Genomic DNA, 12,429 nt, shown 5'->3' on the forward strand with positions numbered 1-12,429 from the left:
TGTTGAGTTTGAGCTGCCCTTGCGATTTCAAGTAGATGGCTTAATAGGCATTTGGATATATGAGACTGAAGCTCAGATGGTCTGGGATTAAGATATAAATATGCACATCTCCTATGTGAAAATATAATTAAACTTTGGGTATAAATGAGATTACTCAGGGAAAGAGTATGACATAGAATAAGATAAGAAGAGGGCCTAGGATCAGGTCTTGAGAAACACTGTTGAGAGCTATCAATCAGAAACCATATCATTAGCTACTGAAAAAAGGAAAGGATTTGCCTTCTTAAAATCTGAATAAAGTTTACCCTTGAAATCAGAAGTAAAATGAGCATTTAAGTAAGAAGAACTGATAACCACATGTTCTGCATTTAAATTTTAGAAAAGAATGAATTACCTTTCTCTCCTTCACTATCAAATGACAATCTCCTTCTTCGTAGTTTATAGTTGTCTCCTTCAGAATCATTCATGCACTGGGACTGTAATAAGAGATCAGCCTTTGTTAATGGAACGTGAAGACAAAATGGAAGATTATTCAATTTGAACACAATGTATCATCAGTAAACTCTTTACTATTTCATATTATTTCAACCACTTTGAGACTTAATTATTAGATTGCAGGCAAATAGCTACAATACTTTGCTTAATGGTTTTCTCTAAATTATAAAATAGTCTGCTAGAATAATCCTAGTAGTTTCTCCACCTAATGGGGAAATCAGAGTTGTAGAAGTTATTTACCAGAAGTGTTTGGGGATGATGTTGTCAACATTTAGACACAACATATTCCTTCATGTGGAATATATTTTATGTAACTTGGTAAAGTTAAAATAAAAATAATAATAATTTAAAAATTTGCAGTATCTGCATTACTGCAGAGAAAAAAGTGTAAACTAATTATAATTAGCTATGATGTTTAAATTACATGGTAATGATGGCAAGGTTAAATTTCACAAGAATAAATATAAGGTTGAATTCAATAAACACTATGTTCTGAACCCTTGATTATTTTGGTCCCCATTCCTCCTTCCTCCCTCTCTTGTAAACAAAACTGGAAGTTTCCAAATAAATGAAAGAAATGGAAGCTTCTGTTTTATTTATTTGGTTGCTGCCTAAACTTTTTATGTAAATAAGTTATCTGAGGTAGGTGCTTGTTGTTTTTCAAAGCAAAGTAAGAATGGGGTTGGTGACCTCAGACTGCAATTTGATAGAATTCTGAATTAAAATCATTATAAAAAGAATATACTCTTGGTAACTTGAACCTCTTACCACCTAATTATTTTTCAACTTTTCAGCTTTTTGAAAAGAAGTAACTATCTGAGCTGGTGCTTCAGGTTATCAAATGGTACTCTTGTGACCTTAAAATCTTTGTCTCTCACAGTACCCTGGGAATTACTATAACTCCAGGGAGAATTAAATATACCACGTTTTACCTAACTATGGACTTGAGGATCTTTTATTTGTTAGCATTAAAATACACTGGCAAGTGTCAAAACATTTGGTTTCTGACAAAAAAGTATTTAGAATTGGAGTTGGGGTTATGAGGTTTGAGGGGAAGGGGATGGAGAAATAACATAGTAATAAATTGTGGGCTGCAAGATAAAATCTATATTCTTAGAATACTTGTAGGTCATAAGGACACATTTTCATAGTGGAAGAGGGTGAGGGATATAAGGGCTACACTCTCAAAATTCATCCTAGGTTAAATCATATGCAGAATTATTTAAAATATTATTTCTAGTAGAGTATATGTTCTTCGTTCTGTAGCATTAATTTTGACTCAGGTATAAGCCTGATTAATTTATACTTCTGCAATTTAGAAATTGTGTTAAATATGGACCTAAACTTTAAGAGTTTAACTTCTTCATAATTATTGAAAAGGTATCGGTAAACAGTTTATGGTGTAAATAATAGCCGAGAGAATATCTTAACCTCTTTATAAGATAAACGCTTCTAGGTAATTTTCAATAACCTAGAATTACCCATTTATTACAAATAATTGTCACACTCAATATAAACCAAGGCTATTATAAATCAAATATGTCACCCAAGAGTTCCTAAAAGGTCAAATTTAATTGAACTACCTAAAATTATTCAATATACTTGAAAGAAATTAGACTGAATTCCTTCTCTATCATTGAGAAATTCCAATATTAAGTTAGCTTTTCCTTTCAAATATTCACAATTGATTAAGTTTTTCTACACTATTCCGCTTGATCTTTCAGAGGTATTTGGGCAATCCAAGAATAAAATAAAATGTCAGAGTACAAAAGTAAGCAGGCAACATATACCTTTGCACTTTCATGCCTTAGGTTGAAAGTCAACTCTAGGTTTGTGAGAAAGTGATCGGAAAACTCAGGATACATATCCAAAACCTCTAGCAAGTCTTCTCTCTGGATCTTATGCAAGTCACAGTACGTGAGAGCTCTTACATCTGCATTAGACTTTCCAGGTTTGGCATAGAGATGAACCATTTCTCCAAATATATCATTTTTTCCTAAAAAAGATAAAAGGAGAAAAGGAAAAAAAGGAAATAAAAGGAATCTGAACTTAATGTTTTCCTTCTGAAAGTAGAAGGGGACCACTGACCAATCCCTGAACCAAAAATTTCATATGTAAGACCCTGCAGCCAACAGCCACTTGGGCAGCAAAATTCCAGTACCTCGTACTGGCTGCCCCAGTCATGTTTGTTCACTGACTGGAATTTTGCCTCTTAGAGCACTGGTCCTGGTATAATCCCCATTACTTCCTTGTTTTGATTCTTTGGCTAAGCATCTGGAATGCAGCAAACACGGCTTTAGTCTGCTATGTCACACATTGCTAGAAAAGAGTCTTGCCAATAGTAGGTGTGGTCTAATTTTGTCAATCTAGGAATATGGGAAAGGCTGTGGAGAGTCAAATTTTAAAACTTTCTATCTCAGGATGGTCTCGGGAGGTGATGCCAAACATGGGGTTTTGGTGGAACTCTTTTAACACTTAGAGGACTAGGGGTACAATTTGAACATACCCTGTTTCCTTTAGTAACCACTTCTGGATTTGCCCTTAATAAAGTTGCCCAATTGTTTAATAAACCTAGTTACATTTTCTCAAATAAAAAAATACAGTCATGCTTTTTTACTATATGGCCTTATGGCCTTTCTTCTAAAAGTGTGTCCTTCCTGCTTTTTTGCCAAACCTGGGGTTGTTTCACTGTCTGGCTTCTGATGGGCACCCCCCCCACCATCCCCTCTGCCTAGCTACATGTCACCACTTTCCTAGATGTCCTTCAATGATGAGGATGATTATGACCACAACAACAAATGCTTATTGAGGACTAAGTAGGTGTCAGGCACTGTGTCAAATGCTTAGGTGTGTTATCTCACTTGATCCCCAAAATAACCTCATGAAAAAATTACTAATTCTTATCCAAATTTTATGAATATGGAAAGAAGATTAAAGAGTGTAAACGGATTAGGTCAAGGTCACCTTCTTAGTTGGGTGAAGTAAAGGGAGGGAGAGAGTGGCCATGACTAAATCCCATGCATTCTGACTCCAGTCATAATCTTTGCACCCTTGATATATTTCATCTTCTCCCAATATTTTCCCTGAAAGTCATGGCCACTTAGATTTTTCTGTCTCTGAATGTCAAGACACTTAAAAATCGTACCTATGGAATACATGCGTAATAACTACTGATGGATTATTGATTACGTAACTTTTAAAGGTAGTCAATGGCAGCGTAAAATGTACCTTCTTACATATATCCTGAAGCTTCTTTTCAGATTTAGAAAAAACTCCCTGGATCTGTCACTTTAGTTTTTGGTAGACAAGTTCATATATACCCAACTATGGAAACTACCAAGACTTTTAAACAATAAAGTTCATGTAAAAGAAAAATGCTGTAATGCTCTTATTCTAAATGTGAATATAATGGGGAGAAATCAGATGCCATATCTTTATAAGAAAAATTAACATTGGAGAGAATACATTAACTGTAGTTTAAATAAATACTTAGCTTTTCAAAAATAGAATAAATAATCACTGTTTCTGAGGATTTTAAGTGCAGATTTACATGGAAATGGAGACAGAAAAGGAGAATCTCTTGAAATTCTCTATAGTTTTGATACTTCAGTATAGATATTATCAGAGAAAAGCTCTGAACTAAATTCAGCATGAGCTTCGTATTTTAATTAGCTACGTGACTGTAAACGAGCAAAGAGTAAGCCAGTCACCGTGTACAACTTAACTACCCTCTAAAATTATTATTTGATAAAGCAAGAAGGCTTGTTCCCTTCCTGTAGAAGTTAGGGATGGCTGATTTGAAGATCAGGAATGCAATGATGTGTGCTCCTTCTCTGGCAACATACTAGAGCAAACTGTCAAAGCCGAATCTGGTGAAAATCCCACTTTATTGTGTAGCTGCTAAGTGATTTAGAATATGTTTTTCTTCTTGGCCTGCTTATTGGATCGTAAACCAAATTGTGCATCTGGTCAATTTTGAAAAAATTTTCCAAAGGCTCTCATAATAAAATTATCAAAATTAATAGGAATCTCTCAAACATCTTCATTCATGTATTGGGTCCTGTGCTATGCCCATTTTGGTTCTGCATAGCAGTGAAGAAAACAGACAATATCCTTGTCCTTTTGGATGTTAACATCAAGCGTCAAGTGAAAGGAAATCACTGACTTATGTGCTTGTTATTTAAATAGAACCAGATTTAATCTGCAGGAAAAAAGAAGTGCACATGTTCACAATCATTGGGGGTGGGTATTCTCATGGGGAGACAGAGGCTTAAGCATACTGGCTAGGGGATAGGAGAGGACAGCAACTGATCTCGTTTCTCTCTGCTCCCTTGTTCTTTCCCATTGTTCTAATATTCCAAAGAAATCCTTCAAGTTCGCAATGACTAAATTTATTTTTGAAGAGGTAGATTGGACAGATGGACTTTCTTTTGCACCCAAACCAGTTTAACTTATTACTAATTTTCATCTCCTCACCACTTTTATCCCTAGGTGTTAAGCTTATAGCTCTATATTACCTAGGTAAGGACTCATATAATTCTGTTTGATGGGACACAGCACATAAAGTGCACAGCAAATAGATGAAATTCATCAACATATAAACCCACTTCATGACAGGGCATTGGCACATGCTAGCAAGTATGCTTACTACGTATATATTTTATTTAAGGTGATAAGGTCTCAGCATGAATCCAAGATCCTCTAACATGAAAAGGAAAATGCTGACTATTTTCATATATCTGGCCTCAAAAGCTTAAGCAGCTGCCAAGATGGAAGCATTTACACACCAGAGAAAAAGTGAGACAGTCAAGAAAACATATTATCTGCAAGGTTAATTTGATTTGAATTTTAAATAAAACTTTAAAATTACTCATCAGTCTTAGTACTCATAAATAAATAGGAAAGTCCTCTTTTCTATCATTTTAAACTATGCATTGCACTAGCTAATAACTGAATTTGTGACTATCCAATTCTAAAACACTCACCCAGAATAGCTACCACAATGTCATCTTTGAGGATTTCAATGGAGCCTCTGGATAAGAAATAAAGTGCAGTGAGGACGTCCCCACAGTGAACCAGGGTGTCTCCTGGAGGTGCATGGGTGGTCTTGAACTTCATTGCCAAAGCTCTAAGGCAACCTTTACTTGCCCCTCGAAAGGCTTTGCAGTTTTGCAGCAAAGTCTGGTTGAGATGTAGACAAATGTCAGCTTGTAAACATTCTGGGAAACCCTTTAGGACCTGAAGAAAAAAAAAGAAAGAGTTTCATACTACCGGCGCACAGGGTTACCTCCACCTGAAATAAAGTATATTTCGCGTTCACAGAACCGCAGGTGTAGTAAATGTCACACAGGAGTTCTTACAATGCTTCTACCTCGCCTACCTTAATGAATACTTGCTTTGCTGAACATGTCAGAATTTTAACTCAAATACTTGTTCTCTGAATTAACTGCAGGCATTCAGACACAACACAAATGCTGTCTCATTAAAATGTAATGCCTACAATGTTTCACACTGCTTCTCATTTCCTGCATTATGTTATGTAGCACCATACTGTGCACAGATATAATGCAATGTGACGATTAATAAGACATAACTAATGAAAGGTGGTACAACTAGAAAGACAACCTTTAGAAGGAATCTCAAGTCAATTTGGACTACTATCTCTGGTACACATCTTAGTTATAATTAATAAAAATGATGATCCTGAAATAGCCATGGTATTTGTGTCATATACCAGAAAGTGTCATATACCATATTGTTAGCCCTTAGTTAACAATACTTGGAATATTTATGTTCCATATGCACATTATTAGTACTAAATATTTTGATAAGCACTGTAAATAGAGAAAGGGAAGGAGAATAGCAAACATACTTTAAAAGTGTAGTTCAGTTTTCAGAAATGGAAATTGTGCTAGAAGTTACGATGCATACATAAACCTCCTAACAGCTCTGCTGTTTTGACAACCTATTCAGTGACTAAATTAAAACTTGTAAAAAAAGATTAAACAATAGCTTGTGACAAGTGCTACTCAATTTAAATTGAATAAAATTTTATGTTATTAAAAAAAGTGTCTAGTATACAATGGGTCAAGGATACTCAACTCTTCTGTATGTGTCTTAGCTATTTTGGGTGGCATATAGAGATTTTAATTCTCAGGTTGACTTTCCTCTGTCAGTAAAAATGGATCCATTTAAATATGCTTTGGAGTAGAGGGAGAAGGCATTATATAGTGCCTAAAAATGTAATTTTAGGATTTCCTACCTTTTTGGGTCAACCTTTGTATTGCTGTCCACTATAGCTAAAAGTAATAATAAATTATTTGTGCAGATAATTCAAATGCATGTGGCCTATAGAGGAACTTCAAATTAGATCATATTTAAGTTAACTTACAATTTTTACTATGTTAAATATTAAAGTAACCACAGGGATCCTGCGTCTGCAGGACCACTGTGTGATGCGATTGGTCAGACTGATTGTGATGAGATACAAAAGGATCAATGAGAGACCTGAAACACAACAGCCACTGTTTCCAGTCTTATTTCCTTCATTGTAGAGTCACCCACAGAAATGGGTCAAGGGTGTTTTAGAAGAAAAGCCACAGAATATGAGTTCTGGTCATGAATTTGCCACAGGCTGATGCTTGTGCAAGTCACTTCATCCATCTGTGTTTCTTTGCCAGAGAATAAGAGCCTTTGCAATATTGGAATTTGTCATCAGTTACCAATAAATAGTGTGCTGATTGTAGGACTCTGCTCATCCAGCTCCACACAGCCGTAGAAACTCAGACTTTTATCTTAAAGTTCCTGTATTCCCTGGCTCAGACTCCCCAAAAATGAGCTCTCCTCTGTCTGAGTTCCTAGGCACTCATCTGAAACCTCTCCCCTTAACTGTAACCTTCAGGCTTCACCTCCATGACTGGACACCGGTCAGATTGCCTACTTAGACTGGAGACCTCTCCAGAATGGTAACTTGTCTTTGCCCATTTCTGCCTTTGGAGTTGGAGACTCTTTTCCCACGCTTTGTTGGGATCACAAACAACCCAGCTCCTCTCAGGGAAGCAACCCTCTAGTTTGCTGATCCTTTTACCTGTCTAAACTAATCACATTCAATTATTTGGCAAGTGATGCTAGACTAGAGTTAAGCTAGGTTTGGGCACTGTCTTCTGAAATGGGGCCACTTTATTTGGAGGTGCTATGGTAGGAATAAACCCCAGTTCACCGGCTTCTTTGCATATGATTTACTTTTCCTGCCTGAAGCCCACTATTGTGGTCTCAGTGTAACTCTCAGATGTCCCCATACAGATAAAAACATAAAGAACATTAGCCCAAGTAACAGATATGCCTATTTTTCTCTTAGGGTTTATCTATAAAGGCATTTTATGTTTCACATAAATGGAGATATTGCTACTGTTATAGTAGTTGGAATGAGAATACTGAGCTTACAGCTGCTATTTCTGTCATTTTCCTGAAGTTTCTCAATTATACTTTCTGAATATAGCCTGGTTATAGAAGGAAAAATTGTGCACATGTGCATGTGTGTGTGTGTATGCATGCTTTGAATTGGAAGATGCAGATGAGATGATGAGATAGAGGTAGGGGTTATTCACTTCTCTGGGTGTGATATGAGCTATGGAATCAGATAGGCATGAGCTGAAGTCCTAGTTCCATCCCTTACTAGCTGTGACTTTTGTCAAGTCAATTAAATTTTCTTGAGATTCAGTTTCCTTTACTGTAAAAATAATATCTACCTCACAGGGTTGTGCCCACAATTAAAGGTCATAATGAATGTAAATCATCCTGTGCATTGTAGATGTTCAGTGGAAAGTTTACTTCTAGCTTTTTCTGGTTTGTTTTTTTTTTCTCACACATATTTATTGTTCCTAAAGAACTGTTACATTCTGTTTGCTAGAAACTGAGAGATACATGCCCAATGTGTTCTTCTCGTTGGTCTCTTTGGTGAGTAGGAAATTCACCACTAAATTTTGTGTTCCATTGCCTCAAGAGAGTTTAAGAATTCTTTTTCCTTTCATCTCTCTAACTTTTGCTTCCTGTTTCTGACTTGTGTTAAATATTTTGGGTTACTTTCACTTAGGTTTTCACTGTGAATTGTCTTAAATCCTTTTTGAGAGTGGTCAGTTACTAAATCAATGTACAAATATGTTCTTGGAATTCCAATATTCTTAGAATCACCCACAAAACCTTAAGAGCACTTGAGAAAGTTTTTCAACATCATTCTCTTCTCAAGTGTCTTTACTATATGTTGTCAGCCCCTAACACTCAACCTATTAGGAGTGGCAATCACTGGAGAGAATGACCTCTAGTAGGAGGTACCGTAGAGTTCCATGGAGAGGACTTTGCTTGCATGGGGGGAAGATACACAGATCTTAGCATGAAGGACTTGTCTAGATTAAGTAATTCTCCTGTGTTAGCCCTTAACTGACTTTCTTAATTTTCTTAAGTCAGTTACATAGATCATTCAGGTAAAACTCAATAGAAGTTAAGATTTAATAATTGAATCTCTTCCTAGCCCAGAGGTTTGGACGTCTAAAATAAGTTAGCAGCATCGGAATCTGGCTTATGCCTCAGTAAGAGGATTTTAAAGTGGTAGTTATAAGAGAGAGGGCTGTATTGGAACAGAGGTAGAAGAACATTGAAAAGAGTGGGAAGAAAGGGTAAGCTTAAGCGGATATTTATCCAAGGCACCCCTTTCCACTGGGCCCAGCCATTTTGCCTTTCTTGTTTCCAATGGATAATCCTTTTTTTGTCAGGTTTGGTTCCTCTGCTAAATTACCTAACTTGGAACTTCCTCATTCAGCACTCAGATAGTGGCATTTTACCAGGCCTAGCAGATCTGGCTAAAAGACTATCTATGCCAAGTACACAAGTACAAACCAGGACACAAGCTGGTTTAATGATTATTATAGTCATGTTGCTACCCTCTATACAACCTTCTTGTTTGTCAAGCTCTGGAGCTGCTGTGAGGGTACTTAGCACCTTTCACTGTGCATCTGGAGCCATTGTTTTATGGAGTTAGCCTGTTTTCAAAGACTAAGGTGCATCACCCAGAATCAGTTTCACGGCCTGCAGCTTGGAAAAGCAGTCCTCATTCTTTTAGCAAATATTTATTAAGTATCTACTCTATACCAAGCAGTATGCTAGGCATGAGAGCATAACAATGAATAAAACATGTTCTGAAAATATCCCTGGTCCTCAAGCCTCTAAATGCTCAGATTAAAAAAAAATTATAGGGTTAATCAGAATTTCCCACATTTTCAGGCCAAATTTGGACATTTATAATGCACATTTACAATACTAATGGTTGTTCAAAGGAACCCTCAAGGGAACAGTTAATTTAAGGTGAGTAAAAAGCTCTAATTTCACTTTTCTAAAGTTCCTGAAAGTTCCAGAACATTTTTTCAAGGCTGATAAAAATTCCATATCTTAATTATGATATAAAGTCACTTGAATATTTTATAAATGTAAGATTAACTTCGCTTTACTTGAATTTAGGTAGACAAAACTCTGTGGAACTCTCAAATTATGTAAGACAAATGAGACATTTGTTCTTTTGAGTATGAAGTGCTTTCTGAGATTATTAAAAGAAATCAATCCCATAACTTAGCATTAGAGAGCCCAAAGTTTAGGGAAATTCAAACAAGAACCACCCAGCAACCACAAAACAAGACAGAAGTATTAAATCAAAGTAAAACTGAAGAAATTATACAAAGAGAGAGCAAAAATGGAAATAACTATGCCATAGAAAACATCTATCAAACCCTATTATTCCTTCCTCAAATTCAAGATACAAGATTCAGTGTTTGCTGTTTCTTACCCTGGATCACAAAACACTCTCTTTTGGTGGTATGCACACTTTCTAGGTTATGTTGGAAGAGCGTCAACAATTGAGTTTTTACCAAAAAAACACCCCCTTCCATAGTGTTTTAAAGTCTTGTATTTGCTTTTGAAAAAATCAAAATATATTCTCTAACAGATGCCCCTTATCTAGATAGTATTGGAAAGCTGACCTATGGTGTAATGAATGGTTTCTGGTTTGTTTCACTTAGCATAGCTGCAGAGAGGGACATTCCTAAAGAGAGGCTAAAAAGGGCACATTGAGAAAAACAATCTGAGTGTGGCAAATGGTTCCCCTAAATAGCAAATTAATCATAGAAACAACTTTGGTAACTGTGATAACTGACATTAGGAAGTTTTCTGGGGAAATTCATTGGGTCATTAAATACATGTAAATCTTGACAAATTAAGATTAATCAAAACACAAATTAACATTCCCTATGAAACACTAAACCTCAAGCATGATTATTAAATAGATTATGCAAGAAATATATCAAATCTTAAATTTCTCCCCTAGAGTACAACCTTAATATTTTATAGCATTTTTTATTCTAATAGAATTATTGCTTGCTATGTGAGCACTCTATGCTTGATAAATCTTTAGCACTTAAAATATACTGAACCTTGCTTTTTGTTGTTTCTAGAAGTTAATATTCTTCTTTAATGGATTCCATAATTTTGAGATCCCAGATTATTTCTATGATTATGGTTTAACATTAAGTGATAGGAAGCACATATTTTTCATATTTCCTTGGCATTACACATTTAACCACTAATCAAGATAGGTAGATTCTTTTAGTAGTTTTAAACATATAAATATATATAGTCCTAGTCTGAAGCTCAAATTGCTTTTTCATCTACTTTCTTATTTTACTTTCATGCAGCTTATTATTGTATTGCATAGGGCCATCGTATCTGGCCAGACTGCTGGCAAAGCAGGGTATTGTAGAATCCATGACTAAAGGGCTTTTATAAGCCTTGGGAAAATTAACTAATTTTCTACATGCAACTTTTCAACATATATCATATGGTTACATCATTTAGGAAAAAAACATATGAGCAGAGCAAAATCTTACTGCACATAGACATGGAAAACAATGTCATAAGTCCTGAACAAGTTCTGGTGCAAGTAAAGGTTCCTTGAAAAATGAAAGAGTTCTCCCTCCTGCATCTTCCCCTCCCCTTTCCTGCAGTTCCCATCCCCAGCTAACAGCATAACTATGAGATGTTCCTTTGCTTTCAGAAGGACACTCAAAGTTTAACCTGACCCCAATTAAGTCGGGGCCTAGGACGAGTTGGAGTGTGGGTGATGATGTGTAGGCAGAGGGGATTTATTACTTTTGCATACATATTCTTGCTACTCCAACTCTGGAGTCCTTGTGCTAAATCAGCAAAAACCTGACTTAAAAGGATGCATTAGGATTTCTGAAATACGGCCTCAGGGGAAAACCTTGGAACTCACTAGGGCTTCTAAAGGTAACAGGAGGGACCAGCATCCTGAGAAGCAATTACAGGACCTTCCCCTCAACTGCCCAATTACTTGAGAGAGGGAATGAAGGAGGGGATGGACAGAATTTAACCACAGTGGATGAATGGATATTTTTTGCAAATACTTTTTTACAAGTGGATTGATTGTAGATGACCTGAGCTTGCTTACAAAGGAAAAGGGAGGTGCAATCTGCCAGGTGATGAAAAGAGTGATTTAAGTATAACTTCACACTTGATATACCATTTTGAACTTAGATCTAGTTTTATGTTTCAGAAAAATTTCTCGTGTATAATATTTTAAAATCAAATCTTCTTTTGATTCATCAACTTTATATAAGGAATATAGAATGGTGATTCCCCCATTTTTCATGTGAAAGCTGAAGTATAAGTGCATTAAGGGATTTTATTTGTGGAAGAATTAAGACTCCAAACTTACTCCAGGATTCTTTCAACTATTGTGACTTGCCATAGCTGTCCATCAGATTGGATTTCAAAAGTCGCTACTAGTATGGTGAAATACAAAATGTTTCCCACTCATTTTATTTATTGGTTTATCAGTAAGTAAGAAAGAATAAAAATGTAGCATAAATGCCA

The 12,429-nt window shown here is 35.9% G+C and overlaps 1 protein-coding gene across 1 annotated transcript in view; it reads right to left on the reverse strand.

Moving 5' to 3' along the window:
* KCNH7 (potassium voltage-gated channel subfamily H member 7) overlaps nucleotides 1-12,429 on the reverse strand; it is a 447,227-nt gene that overhangs the window by 23,906 nt on the left and 410,892 nt on the right. The window contains exons 10-12 of the mRNA XM_057551433.1: nucleotides 5,481-5,733; nucleotides 2,286-2,491; nucleotides 395-494 (exon numbers count right to left, since the gene is read on the reverse strand). Coding sequence (XP_057407416.1) covers nucleotides 395-494; nucleotides 2,286-2,491; nucleotides 5,481-5,733 — 559 coding nt within the window. The remainder of the gene's footprint in view (nucleotides 1-394; nucleotides 495-2,285; nucleotides 2,492-5,480; nucleotides 5,734-12,429) is intronic.

Source organism: Balaenoptera acutorostrata, chromosome 8 (genome assembly GCF_949987535.1).
Source record: "Balaenoptera acutorostrata chromosome 8, mBalAcu1.1, whole genome shotgun sequence".
NCBI classification, from domain to species: Eukaryota; Metazoa; Chordata; class Mammalia; order Artiodactyla; family Balaenopteridae; genus Balaenoptera; species Balaenoptera acutorostrata.